At 36.4% G+C, this 14,716-nt stretch overlaps 2 protein-coding genes across 4 annotated transcripts in view; one reads left to right on the forward strand and one right to left on the reverse strand.

The window, feature by feature from the left end:
• LOC134843863 (diphosphoinositol polyphosphate phosphohydrolase 1-like) overlaps positions 1 to 14,716 on the reverse strand; it is a 296,926-nt gene that overhangs the window by 129,765 nt on the left and 152,445 nt on the right. The gene's annotated exons all lie outside the window — the stretch shown is intronic.
• Positions 1 to 14,716, forward strand: part of LOC134843877 (ralA-binding protein 1-like) — a 37,169-nt gene that overhangs the window by 21,631 nt on the left and 822 nt on the right. For 2 of the 3 annotated variants that reach the window (XM_063860194.1, XM_063860192.1), the window contains exons 4-10: positions 2,377 to 2,489; positions 2,910 to 3,052; positions 5,431 to 5,662; positions 8,075 to 8,131; positions 11,666 to 11,849; positions 13,044 to 13,288; positions 13,764 to 13,817. In XM_063860194.1, coding sequence (XP_063716264.1) covers positions 2,377 to 2,489; positions 2,910 to 3,052; positions 5,431 to 5,662; positions 8,075 to 8,131; positions 11,666 to 11,849; positions 13,044 to 13,288; positions 13,764 to 13,817 — 1,028 coding nt within the window. The remainder of the gene's footprint in view (positions 1 to 2,376; positions 2,490 to 2,909; positions 3,053 to 5,430; positions 5,663 to 8,074; positions 8,132 to 11,665; positions 11,850 to 13,043; positions 13,289 to 13,763; positions 13,818 to 14,716) is intronic. The other variant, XM_063860193.1, reaches the window with a different exon arrangement.

Consider the following 14,716-nt stretch of genomic DNA (forward strand, 5'->3'; position numbering starts at 1 on the left):
GTAGTAGTACTCTTCCCATTTGCCAGTTTTCGGGTTTTGTTGCATTTCTCAATGAGAGGCTTATCAACTTACTGAGGTATTTGATGGCTTGTTTTCCAATGAAATGTAAATGGATTAGAGCGATGTTGTTAGGTCCTAGCGCTTTGCTTTTCTCACTAGACTTAATTGCATTTTCTACCAGTTTAGTTGAAATTTTCACTTCTTTTAATTTTAATTGTTTGATTTTGCGAACAATTGCCCTTTTTTCCTTTTTGTTCTTGTTTGGATGTGGAGTGAACTTTAGATTGAATTTGTTGCATTTTTTTTGTGTGTTGTGAATGGGCTCGTTTTCAAAGATAACAGGCGTGTTTCTTGGGGTTTTGTTATTTGTATTAGACAGACCTTAAACCGTAGACCCTAGTTTACTTGTTGCCCCTCGATGATCAACGTTGTCAAGAAACTCAATCCATTTTCTTTTATCTTCTACTAGTTTATTGATTTGACTGTTTAGTTCACTGATTTTGGCGTCTCCGGGATGTGTTTGTTTCAGATTGTCCTTTTTGAGAGTTTAAGAGCTACTGTTGGAAAATTCTGCTTCACCTCTTTGATGCATCCTTGAGGTATATGTCTAGATGCCGCGCCGCAATTTTTTTCCTGAAATTTTTCTCGCCTTCATTGGTGGATTTGGGCAGAGCTAATTTTTGGAACGTTTTTTCGCTTTCAGCACGGAAGCTTTTCCCGTCAATTTTTTAAAATGTTAATGTGTGGTTTCTGAGTTGCCTTATTGATTTGAATTTCGCGGGTTATTTCTAGGGTGATGGCTGAATGGTCTGAACCCACTGTTTTCACATTACTAATTAGTGGACATGGCCAGGTTTGATGTTGCAAGGCTAATGTCAGGTGAACTTAGTGTTGTTTGTTTTCCTTGTGGGTGTGTGTTCGTTTAGAGCAACAAAATCAGACGCGTCTATTTCAACTGCAATTTTGAGACCACGCGAGTCAGGTTGTAGTTGGGAGAACCACAGAGAGTTATGTGCGTTGACATCACCTAATATTAATGCATCTGTTTTCTTTATCAGGTGTTGGATTGACGCAGTGTATCCAGGACTACAGCTTGAATGTGGTGGGATATAGATGTTAAAGGGCTTGAATTCATTTGTATGGAAAGTTTCTGGGATTGCTGCAACCTTTGTGTCTGTTGTAGCCATGTGGTGGATGATGTTATCTAATTTTGGTCCAAGGCCATTTGCATATAGTTGTGGTATCCTAAGTTGGTGTTCATGTATTGGTTGCAGAGGTTTTTGTTTATTAAGGGTGCCGATGGGGTTGGTTTTGCAGAAGTCACAATTCCCACAGTAAAAACTGCGTGACCAGTGATTGATATTTTCAAGTGTGGAGCATTTTAAGTGTATCCACCCTCCTAAGTGGCACAAGACACTCTATTGACTAGGGATAAATTTGGTGTGACAGATAATACAGTTATGTGGGCCTAAATTTTGTTCGATTCCGCTATGGAATAATAGAGTGAGAACTAGAAGTCCAGCCAGTAACAAGTACATGATTAGGTAGGCTGATTCTGGCTGCTCATTGCTCAAAACACGTCTTGTTTCTTCTCTTTGTTCTTTCGTTTTTTCTCCTGTTTCTTCTTCGTCTTCCCTTCTTTTCTCTTCCCCTTCCCTTTATCTCTCTCGCAACACTCGCTCCTTTTCTCTCTTTGGCTCGCGACACGAGACCGGTGGAGGATGAATGGAATTTGGACACCACCTAGCTGGGCGATGCGGGGTCCAGCCGCGTAGAGGAATCCATTCTTTGAACCTGCAGCATCAACTCCAAAAGAAAAAGGTTCCAAAAGAAGGTTGTTAAGTGTAAAAGCAGAAACAAAGACTGACCACAAAATTCAGCTCCGGCTCTTGAACATCTTTCCCCTCCCAATATTTTTTCAACTAATTGACATCCTTTTAGTCTCGAAAATACTTATCGAAAACAGCAGCTATATTCCGTTGCCAGATCAACAAAAGCGAGATAAACGGACCTCTGAAGTTTTCAAACTGTCGAAACTAATTTGTGTTCAAAACTTGTCGAATCATAAATCGGTTGTAAAAGTTGATAAACATTAGTGACTTGAAAGGACTCAACAATAAAATAATGAAAACGATTCGGAAGTTCTTCGGAGAAAATTTTTCTGAGCGGAACTTTTGTTCATGGCAATTATTTTGTGATTGTGAAAACTCGTATTAACTGGACTTTATTTTAACGAATAACGAATAGGACTAATCAACCGTTCAGCATTGCTGTAATTCCACAACAACAATAACAAGACCATAGTACTCTAGTGGAGCTTGCTTTGTTATTGAATATGATCTGAAGTTGTCTCTCATGAAGGTGCTTCATTTTTAGCTGACGACAAAACAGGGCTCCACAATCTTACCAAGTTTCTGAACAAACAGCCAAATGAAAGCCGAACTCTGTTTCTTTGGATCATCTCACATTTTCACAACGTGTTAGCTAGGGTAGGTTATAAACTGAACATGATTGCATTTTTTTATGAGATTTGAAAACCAATTTTGGTATTTTTTATTTGATTGATATGAGTTTTTTTTTCATTCTGTCTGCAGTTATCGTCTTAATCACTGAGTGTGCCGGATTTTGTATGTGGGTGTTTTTTGCAAAGCCCCCCTTTTAGTTCTGATTCGATCGATATTTAGAAATTTTTGAAAATGTCTTATGAACTGACATGAGAAATTTTTGCTCCGACTTGCTAATTTCAACCTTGCTAGTTTTTTCTCTCTCCCCGTACAGGCGCAAAAAATGATTAAATTGAAAATTATATATTTTCTCCAGTTTTTTTTCATCGAAAATAACTGGATGGGAAAATTTAAAGCTATTTGCTCGGTATGAGGCTATCTTTGTTTGCCTTTGGTTTTGTGCAGAGCAATGAGAATGGAGTGGTGGGTTCGGATATAGTGCAGCTGCTGTCTTACTCTCTCAGAATCCACTCTACACAATTCCTCACTTCTGTCCTCCTGTCCAACAAATGCATACTGCAATCACCACTCATCTATGTCAGCAATATGTGAGTAGTAAAATTCATGCAAGTAACTAAACAGTTGCATATTACACATTCGGAGAGAAACCGGTTGGAAGGGAATAGGGAATGAAGTAAAGAACATACGGGCCGGTAAGGGGCTCCGCTGTGCTGATATTTGGCACGTGATTCAGTGTGTACTGCTAATCTTGAGTGTTTTTACGAAACCTCTCGGCGAGTCGGAAGCGTGAGCCAATAATTCGTCTCAAGCGATAGCTCGGATCATTTATAGCAGGTGATTATAAGCCGCGGCAAAAAACTTTCATCAGAGGAGAAGAAAAGAAGATGAAAGTTTAAGTTAAAGAATGAATCAAATTATAAATGTAGTGCTCTAGCTGCTAAATTAATCGCGATTGGGTTTTCCGTATTTTGTCAACATAGCAGTTTTTTCCTCCAGCGATTATGAACGCAATCTAATTTTCCGATATGCCTTGTTCTTTCCACAGAATTAAATAAATTTACGAAGCGTGGGGTAGGTACACCCAGGGACGATATAGGAATTGCTTGAGGGGGGATCCTGAAAAAAAAAATTTTTAGGTCGACCAAATTGATTTTCCGTGCTCTCGCAAATCATTAACAAGACGCTTTTTGGTCATATTTCTTAAAAACACTGGCCAAAAAAAAAGAAACAAGTTCTTAAAAACAGGTCAATTTTCGAAAAAAAAAGGCCATAAAAGGCGTTTTTAGGCACTTAATGGACAATTTTGACCGAAAAATTGTGTTTTTTCGGTGCGCGCTCCCCCCTCAAAAGTAGTGTCTATTAGCGCCCAAGGCGCTTTTAGAAAAGTTTAGAGTCAGTTAGCCAAAAATTGGAGTCTTAAAATAGTAACAAAGGGGGATGCTTTGGGTAGGCAGGGGGTCGAATCCCTGAGAAAGAGAGGCGTCCGCCCCCCTCCAATCCGCCCTGGTCACGCCCTTCCCAAGTGAAAAGCTCTGTGACAGCCCTCAGCTGAGTTTTTGGTCTTTATTATTCTTTTGACGTTTTCTTGAAGATGCTTTTTCGTCTTGAAGATGATTAGTTGAAATGGTTGATCGCGTATACGTAATTAGGGAGGACTGGTTCATAAAAAGGGTGTATTTTTTGTTTTCGTTTTTTATTCAAAGTCAAATTTGCTCTTCAAAATCAAAATATTATCGATTTCATATTAGCTCTGCTACATAGCTGTAGTAATAATGTAGGATAAATTTTTACAAATTTCCTTCCAATCGGGCTGTAAATAAGTTGGTGGTTTTTCGTTTTCAAATTAAGTATTTTTTTTAAGTTCCGGGACCTGATGGGTTTCTTGAATGTGACTCTGTTGGATCTGTTCGGTATATTTATCCAACTGGGGGGTTTGCATTTTCGCAGCTAAGTGTTTTGCGGGAACATACAGTTTTTGGTGATCAAGGTGGGAATTTGTTATAGAGTACATTTTCTGTATTGGATGATAAGCTTCCAGTTTGAAGCGATTTGTTAGAGGATTCAAAGCATAGTTTAAATCACTATCAAATCCTGGGTTGCTTAACATACTTATGTCCTCTTGTAGATTTTTAATCCCCCCAAATCCACCTAAAATTTGTCGAATAATTTGCTCAGTTATTTTATAGTCTAATTATTAAATAAGCTTGCTACCAATAGTCGAATTTTCGCTTTTTTGTGATGGATCATAAAAAACGTTTTCAGTCGGATTTCAAAAAGATAATTCATATAAGTTTTTACAATACTGAGAAAAACCGACCTGATTAACTTAGATTTTCAAACTGATTTTCAGCTCGGGTGTTAATTTTTTTTAGCACAGAGTTCAACATTTAAAAGTCATTTCTTTTTTTCGTTCAGACTCTTTTGTTGGTGGTGGTTGTAGAATTTTTAAGGCACAAATTTACTTTTCGTGGATTGACTGTTCATTTATTTTCAAGTTAAGTTCCTTACTTTTGTTTACAGGAACGCAAACTCCACTATCAAACAGTTCGAAAACGTCAGTTTCAAAAACGCCATGAAATATTTTTGGTTACTTGCGTTCATTGACTCTTTTGCATTAGTCTGTTAGCTATATTTTAAATTTGAATCAAATTTCGACCCATTCCTGCTACATGAGAAAAAATGAATAAAATCAGAATTGCAAACCTTATAAAATTTTTCAAAATTAATTATTACTATGGTCGGGAATGCAGTGTTATTTGAACAGGATTCAGGTACTCTTGTTGTTCCGCCCACTATTAATTTATTAATAAACTGATGATTGAATTACATTGGATCCCATGAAGGATTGTAACTAATTTCGCTTTATGTAATTGATTCTGTTTCTAGAAGATGATCGTCATTGATTTTGAAATGAACCCACATGTACCGAATAGCACACCTTGTTCAATGAAATATATTTGTTTAGGAGGTACCCGGATGCATTATTCAGTAGATTTGAAAATAGGTCAATTGATTCTGCCTCGCCCGATCAATCTACCCGGTCCAAGGGAGCGGGAGTTGTGGGAGGGGCAAAACTAAACAATGCATGCGGGGAGTCGCCACCCGATAGTCCGACAGCCTTGAGAAAAGATCTTCGGCTGTACGAAGATCTCTTGGGCAACCTTCATACTAAAATGGAAGATCCACTTGCAGACAAGGTTGTTAATTAATACTTAAAATAAAAAGGCTTGATAATATGCTTCATTTTGAGAAAAGATCTTGGGTTTTACGAAGATCTCTTGGGCGACTTAGATACTAGAATGGAAGCTCCGATTGCAGGCAAGATTGTTAATTACTACTTAAAATGAAAAGGCTTGATAATATGCTTCATTTTGAGAAAAGATCTTGGGTTTTACGAAGATCTCTTGGGCGACTTAGATAATAGAATGGAAGCTCCGATTGCAGGCAAGGTTGTTAATTAATACTTAAAATAAAAAGGCTTGATAATATGCTTCATTTTGAGAAAAGATCTTGGGTTTTACGAAGATCTCTTGGGCGACTTAGATACTAGAATGGAAGCTCCGATTGCAGGCAAGGTTGTTAATTAATACTTAAAATAAAAAGGCTTGATAATATGCTTCATTTTGAGAAAAGATCTTGGGTATTACGAAGATCTCTTGGGTGACTTAGATACTAGAATGGAAGCTCCGATTGCAGGCAAGGTTGTTAATTATTACATAAAGTAAAAATGCTTAAAGATACTATGCTTCATTTTGAAAAATGATCCCCGGCTGTAAGAAAATATCTTGGGCAACTTAGACACTTAGATAATATGCTTCATATATAAGATTTTCGGCTGTACGAAAATTTTCTGGCCAACTTACTTGCTAAAATGGAAGATCCCCTTGCAGACAAGGTTTTTAATTAATACATGAAGTTGAAATGGCTTAAATTTATTATGCTTCATGTTGAGAAAAGATCCCCGGCTGTACGAAGATCTCTTGGGCAACTTAGATACTAAAATGGAAGATCCGATTGCAGGCAAGCTTGTTGTTTACTGCATAAAGTAAAAAGGCTTAAAGTTAGAATGCTTCACAAAATGGAAGATCTGCTTGGAGTCAAGGTTGTTACTTAATGCAAAAATTATAAAGGTTTATTAATTAAGAGTCGATGACCCTAATTTAGACTCTTATTTAGTTTGCGATCATTTTTGTTTCATGTTTTCAGGAAGTTTCTTAAAATTTGTTCAGGCTCAAATTAGGTTTTTTTTCGCGGTTTGGCTTTTAATTTTTTTAAAAGTAGAGTTTATTTTTCGGATAAAAAAGGCCAACTCCATTATCGAACAGCGAAATGTAAAGATTAGGAAATACCTGATTGACTTCTAGCTTCAAAATGGAATTTGGTTTTGCTGCAAATGATTATAGGAAAAATGTAGAGTTGAAGCAGCGCTACACTGCGCTGCCCTCCACCACCTCCCATGGTGACATCATTACTACAACCATACATTCGAACCTTACAGTTGACCTAGCATTGATAGTTGGCCTTATGCATTGCATTATACGATATAGCTTAACCGTGCATTAATTCTTCCGTTGAACGTGCAAAAATTAATACGTTGAAAAAGCAAGTTGATCGTCTGTTGGCAATTTTTTTAAACTTTTTAAATCAAACTGTTTTGCTCAGCCTATTTTTCTTATAATTAATTTCACATCAGGCAAATCAAGATATCGAATTGGATTTAGTTTTTATCGACGTTTAAAAAAATTCAAATGAGCGGTGTTTCAGTTTTTTTTTCTTTTTTTTCACGCAATCTCAAATACCACATATAATCATCGGAATGGGTCGAGTGGTATAGCATGTTGAAACCTTTTCAGTAGTGATTCAAAAGACATTTAAAAAGTTTCAAAACTTGGTCCAGTATCAAGAGAAAACAGGTTTCAATTTTTTGATTTTAGTCTAAATTCGAGCGAATCAAGCAAGCGAGCAGGCTTACAATAGCTTATTTAGTCTTGAAGCGCAGGTCTGCTCGACTAAGGGTAGTTTTTTTTCAGTTTCCTAGAATCTAAAACTTCCCTTCTTTAGAATCTAAAGCTTCAAAAATTATGCAATTGCTTTGTTATTTTTTGAAATTTATTTGATGATTTTTTCTCATTTTTTTGCGAACACTGTTGTCCTATTTGCCTATTTTACTATAAATGTCTAATATGCCTTAGTTGCAGTTTTTCGTTCAGATCGTTTTATATCACCACGCAGACAAAACGACACTAGTTTGATAAAAAACGACGATTTCAAAAAAATTAAAAACGACTGTTTAAAAACCGTTTTCCGTTTCGGATTCAAGTGATTTAAGAAAAGAAGATCAAAAAATAGATTTTATACAGAAACAAAAAAGAGATAAATTTCTTTATTTTAGTAAGGGCAGTTGAGTTTTGTGAAAAATGGAAGATGAAGCGGTAACTATAGTTGTAGAGTAGTCTGCAATTGGGGTAGCTTTTCGTCAATTTTGTCGAACTAAAACTGAAAAACGGAGTAAGATCTGACTGACCAGTTTTTTTCGCGATAAATGTGCCAATTATTCGCGATAATTCGCGATAAATGTGCCAATTATATCTAATTGATGTTGGTTTCAGGGAGTAGAAGAAGAACTGTGGGAAGTGCAAAGAATAGTGACTACGTACAAGAGAAAGGTTTGTTACGTTTCCGTTATCAAGACAGATTAGATATCGTCGTCAATATCAATTCTGTACAGAATCGCATCCTTCACCCCAAAAATAACTAAATTAAAATAACCAATTTCTTACTAACTCAAGGATAGCTCGGAGGGGTTCAAGTGTGGTATCATACTAAAATCTTTTTGCTTGTAAATAAGAGTCGATGAACGTATCAGACTTTTATCTAGGTCGTGATTTTTTTTTTTTTTTTTTGAGGAAAATTTGAGCTTCAAATTTAATTTTTTGCGGTTTGACTTTTGATTTTTTAAATTTAGTTTGTTTCCTTCTATACATGGAAAGCGAACTCCACTATCGAACAGAGAAAGTGTAAAGGTTGACAAAAACGTGGTTGATTTTTAATTTCGAAAACGGAATTTAATCAACAGATTTCCCAATGAAATAATTTCACCTATTGATCTAGTTTTCTGAAATTAGGTTCATTGTATCGAAAAGTGCCAATCATAAATTGTTTTAGAAAACCAAAAAGCTTCTCGAGGCCAACAAGTTTTTTTTGTTAGTTGAAAGATGAGAAATTTTCAAAAAACAAGTCAGTATTTTTGCTGTTTATTTGCCTTCATTGATTCTTTCCCTTGACACGAAATTTGATGGAAGGCTGAACTCTCAATTGTAACGCTGATTTCAGCCATATTTCTTGCATTTTATTTCTTATTCAATTGGAGTTTCTCTAAAAAGAAAATTTAAAGGAAAATTGCTAAAAGTGAATGTTTTGTTTTTCTTCAAATTTTGTCATTTTGATTTTTTTAAGTTTCATCCGAACATGATAGCTACCTGCACAGCAACCGATTATTCTTGTACTTGAGAACTAAATCTCCTTTCATGAGGCTTATGACGAATTTATTTTTTATGGAGGAGGGTTTTTGGAGATATAGCATATCTATCTGTTATATATTTGAATAACTATCTCTCCAGCTTTTTCAACGTATTAATTTTTGCACGTTCAACGAAAGAATTAATGCACGGTTAAGCTATATCGTATAATGCAATGCATAAGGCCAACTATCAATGCTAGGTCAACTGTAAGGTTCGAATGTATGGTTGTAGTAATGATGTCACCATGGGAGGAGGGGGTGGAGGGCAGCGCAGTGTAGCGCTGCTTCAACTCTACATTTTTCCTATAATCATTTGCGGCGAAATTTATCAAGAATTTGTTTGTTTCTTTCACTTAACTTGAAATCAGCAACCCCATTATGCTGTCAGAGTACTCTCAGGGGATGCATTTTTTCATTTGATTTTCTTAGTCATTCATATTTGTATCGCAAGTGGTGCGAAGCTCAGCTTCCTTTTGTGTATAATTTTAATCTAAGCAATTTTCAAGTTCATCAATCTGTTCGAAGCACCGAAGATGCAAGTTACCCGCTAGTCTGGTCTGAATTAAACATACCTTTGATTATATGAATAATTTTTATAAGGATTAAATTAGTAGTCGGAACTGAAAATCTTCCTTCGCACTAGGGTCACCTTGTGTTATCTTTTTGTTGAAAGAACATTAAAGCTAAGCGAAATTGAATTGAAAATATGAAATGATATTTGATAATCTAATGTCAGTTTTACTCATGTGCAGCTTTCGATGCTCTCGTATCCGCTAGTTTGAATCAACAAATGGTTCATAATTGCCAAGTTTTTCTCCGCTTCAAGTCCTTTGATTGCAATAGTAAGACCCTCTTCATACTTGTTGACGTTTCTCATCAATCCAATTTTTGCCAGATATTGGGTGGAAAGGTATGTAGCGAGAAATAACAGAGACGCCAACAGAGCACAAGTTCCTCGAAATCCAAACATGGGCAGAATGAAATCATAAATGAGCTGTTTGCCGATGAGCGCTCCGAAATTGGCGGTGAAAAGTATAGTGACAATGGAGTATTCTTTGGCCATTTCGACATCTGCTAGGTCCTGTTTCAGTGCCACCTGGTAGACTATTAGAAAAATAGGCGTGTACGAAATCGATACTCCGAAAGTCACGACGGCTGCGAGGAGACAAACAAAGTAAATGTTGTCGAGCCGGATGATCTGAGCTGGAATTGCCATGATAAAGTATCCCAAAATTGCAAGAGAGCTCCCAGTACTGAAGATGATAGAAGCATAGCCTCTGTCGCTTAGAATCCCGGATAATATGGAAGCAATGATTTGTACTATTTGAAGAAACCAAAATATTTCTCGGGAAGTTCTGGATAACTCGGCTATGTCGAGGTATTGCAACTTGGTTGCGACGTATTCGTGAAATTGTATTCGTGAAACTGAGATGAATATTGTACTGAGTGCGAGACATGCAACGCCTGAATGAGTTGCGAAGGCAACTACCTTGGATAAACTATTCTTTTCAATTTCCACGCTGGATTTGAAACAAGTTTTTTGCCGCAAAATGAATAAACTTAATGGCATAAGAATAAAACACAAAATGAAGCCTAAGTATGTAAATGACATTGTTATGTAGCTCAACTCATCTTTTTCGTCGCTTTCATCCATGATTTTAACGAATTGATAGCCACTTACGTAACCAAGAGTAGCGGTGCACCCACTCAGAGCACAGATCAGTCCCGTTTTTCCCGGAAACATGGAAACAAGTAGCGGTATTGCTGATGTCCATAGCAGAGAAACTCCACACAAAGCAATTGTTCGTACTATCATGATGACGGCCACTAATGCTTTTGGGTACAGATTCATTTTGAGCAGTATACCAAAAGATGCACTTGAAATTCCGAGTAAAACAATGCTTAAGCAGAAGTGGAATTTTCTGCGTTCTGGAAGTAAAGCCAGAAAAAGCAGTAAAGCGATGACGACGTTTAAGCAAGAAAGAGACATGTTTATTTTTCCAAAAGTGGCTCCAGAAATTTCCACATTAGCGAGTTGAGGAATGCTGATTTTGTAGAAGCTGTTGTAAAATGTCTCCGTCATGAAAATAAAAATGCAGAATAGAAAAACGGAACACTTGTGACGTTCGTAAAGCAAGGTAGCCCCAGAAACCGTCATTTTTGTAATTGATATTTCACTTTTATCCAAAGTTTGAAAGAGTTTGAATTGAACTGCAGAAATATTTCATAAAGTTTGCTTAGTTATCCTGATGTTTGACCGATTGTTGAAGTCAAATTTACAGTGCTCGTGTCCAATAGGTATTAAGTAATATTATTAGCTAGTTTACTTAGTTATAACTGGCATTGATACGTGTGTTGACAAATCAATCATTTGAAATTCAAATGACTAGGTGACCCTGAGTTGATCATGCTGTGGACTTGAACAAACCAGTAACTGTGTAGTCATGACACGGAGTTTACTATCCATTGAAATCAGGGGGGAAATGTTGTGTTCTTTATCGCTTTAAAAAATGTAGGAATCGTTTTCGATATTTTTATTGATAAGTCATAGAAGATGGGAATCATGAAAAAGCAATGTAAAATATTATGCAACTTGATAATCTGAAACTTTTTTTATACTGTGTTCGAGCATCTGAAGTTGGAGATATGATAATTCAATTCAATGGAAAACTTATTTAAGCTGAGGGCACTGAAGACTAATCAAAACGATGACAAGTCATCACAAGCGAGCACTAACAGTAGCACCAAAGAAGTCACAACACAGAGCGAGCCAAAAAGTGCGACAGAGACGTGTGATATTTCAGATGCGGCTGCAGTAAAACCGCCTCCTGTAGTTCGTCATAATAGCGGTGACGCAGGAATTGGTGACCATTTAATTAACCCCATAATTATAAGAATTTTCTTTCAGTATCACTTGTGCTATTGTGAGAGCAAATGTTTTTGCAGCCCGATATGTTTTAAAAAACCACCGAAATAACCATTCTGGTTTTGCAGCTTTCTTGTTTTGTTTTTTCTTCTATTTAAGTCTTAATAGCAACCGCAACATATCTCCATAAGCTTTTAAATACTGTATGCGAACCAGATAAAGTTTGTTCAAAAACTTTATGGCGATACAAAACAATAGGTGGCAGATTCAAATTTAATAGCTAGATATTTTGTATAATAAATGGCGTAATTTTTTGCATTTGTTTTCGTTTAGCTGATTTCTAGCCATGCTTTTGCTTTGAAAAATCTTGCACATAAAAACTTGTAAGTTAAGAACTTTGAAAATTATCAAATGTTAGTTATGAAGATTTTTTTTAGTTGTCAGTCATCCTAGGACATTTAAGCATGTTTGACACTGAAGTTTATTCGAATTTTCAAGCTTTCAAAATTTTAATGTGTTTGAAAGGAATTTTGTCCGGATTTTTGATCCAATGGTTTTGCTTTTTTGTGTTAACATTAAATTTAGCGTGTTTTTTTTATCTAAGTGTTGTATTAGTAAATTTAAGAGGTGTTTTTTAATGAACTTGATTCTGTTTTTTTTCTCAATTTTGAGCGGTTTAGAGGAGAGAAACTGTACAGGTGTTTTTTTTCCACGATAAATCAGTTTCGACGAAGACATGCCATACAATCTAAGGCTAAGTTATATGTCATATTGAAGATCTTTCATATGTGATTCAAGCTATAAAAGAACTTGCGAACCAATTGGGTTGGTCGGCCGAAAATGGATATAATAAATTAATATCAAAGGGGGACCCTTTGTTTGGCGAGGAGTCGAAGCCCTGGAACCTCGGGTTCTTGTCTAACCTTGAAATGCTTCGAAGTTTTGAAAATTACTTTACTTTGATATTGATGCTCCTTCTCCTCAATAGACAACATAAATTTTCAGTTTGCAGTTCAAAAAAAATCGGCTCAACTTGTTTGAAAATACAACTCGCTGTCTTTTCGATCACTAGCTGGTTCTACTTTTGTAATGTCATAGAGTTAAGTTGGATCGCAATTGTTTTGAGAAAGAGTTGAAAAACAAGTATTAATAACCAAATACAATATTATTAAATGGTCACTACTGGATGTAGCAGCGAAACCAAATGACCATCAAAGTGGAAATGAAGGTAGCGATGTTAGCAAAAGCGTGTGGCTATCTGAAGACACAGCTGTGTGGAACGAGTTTCTGCGGAAGAGTGAATTAGAAATGAAAGAACAGCTGGTGTTGGAGATTCTGAGTTTGAGGAAAGTGGTGGCAAGTAAAGAGGCACAGAAGGCACAGCTGGTCCACCAGGTGGCAGTCGAGTTAGATGGTGCCACTGTTGACTTCAAAATGGTAAACAGCTAGAGCTGCAGTTTTATTCAGGTGTTTGAAGCCTTTTTTTGAGACTGAAGCGTAACTTGAAACTAATTTTAGATTGTAAATTAAGGTCAAATCAATGAAAAATGTATCTATGACCTGATTTTTATGTGTGCAAAAATGTGCCTCAATCTGAATGTTGCAAATTTACAAAACCGTTGTTGAATCTGCAAAATGAGGCAGTTTTGTTTTCCAAATTTTGGGCATGTACTTCGAATCCGAATCTCTTTGCACGTGGTTTTTTTCTAGGCAATCCTTCTGGTTCTTAAATATAAGTAGACTTTTATAACATTTAAACCTGCTTAAATTTCCCCTTTAATCAAAAGGAAGTTACTAAGTGCTATCAAACTTTTGATAAACTTGCTCTACAATGAAAATAGGTTGTCGGTTGAAATTGTCTGACTCAGTTTAGTGTGCAAAATTGACCAAAGAATTTCTGCTCTGTTTCCAGAAGGGACACGATAGCATGACGGTAGAAGAAAGAGCAGAACTAGCCAGAAGTCAGGTGAGGGCACTTTAACTCTTAAAGCATTAGATAACCCGTCAGCGGCCAATAATGTAGGAACTGGCTTATGGCTGAAGCAGTTGCGCCACCTTTTACGAACTTTTCCTGAAGTAACAGTTTTTGAGTTAGTTTTTGGGTTCCTGGCCAAGTTTTTGCAAGGTATGAAAAGTGTGCCCTTTCATTATTGTGAATCTGAGCTTATAGATTCTTTGGGATTAAGCTGTGTTTTTTTTTCACATCATATCAGATACCTAAAATAAACGTCAAATGAAGTGGTGTTGATATACCATTTTGAAGTCTTTTCAGTTATTATTCGAGCTGCAATTGGAAAATTTTCACAAGTTTTCTCAGTGATGAGATAAAAACTGCTTTGACGTTTTCGCCTTTCAGACTGGTTAGTTCATAAAGAGACCTTTTTTGTTTTTCATTTTAAATGAAATGGCAAAATTGTTTTTTTCTTTGTTATGTAATTAAGCTACTAGTGGTTATTTCTGCAGAGCTTGATGAGAGCTTCTCCGTTCATTTTTATCGCCAAGTTATTTTGAGATGCTTTCACAATCATATACACAGCTTCTGACTTTTGCTTCAAACTTGTCTTTTGCCTCAATAAAGTTGACTAATGTGCTGTTGCGTTCTGGGTGGTTTGTCTTGATCCAGGTTATACGGCTTAAAGTCTCTTTTCAGCGAAGCACAGGACACGGTTAAATTTTTTGCTCTTATTTAAAAAGTGCTGAAACTCTCGCAGTCAGCATTTTGTTTCAGCAAGGCCAGCAACTAAAAATACTATGGTCAGTTTGCATATGTGTAGTAATTTCCAGTGGGTTCTCGCATTGCAACCGTTATGAGGAGGGAGTCGAGATAATGAATGGGAGGGGAATCTCTCTCTCTCTCTCTCTCTC

The sequence above is a fragment of the Symsagittifera roscoffensis genome, chromosome 4, assembly GCF_963678635.1.
Source record: "Symsagittifera roscoffensis chromosome 4, txSymRosc1.1, whole genome shotgun sequence".
Lineage (NCBI taxonomy): Eukaryota > Metazoa > Xenacoelomorpha > Acoela > Convolutidae > Symsagittifera > Symsagittifera roscoffensis.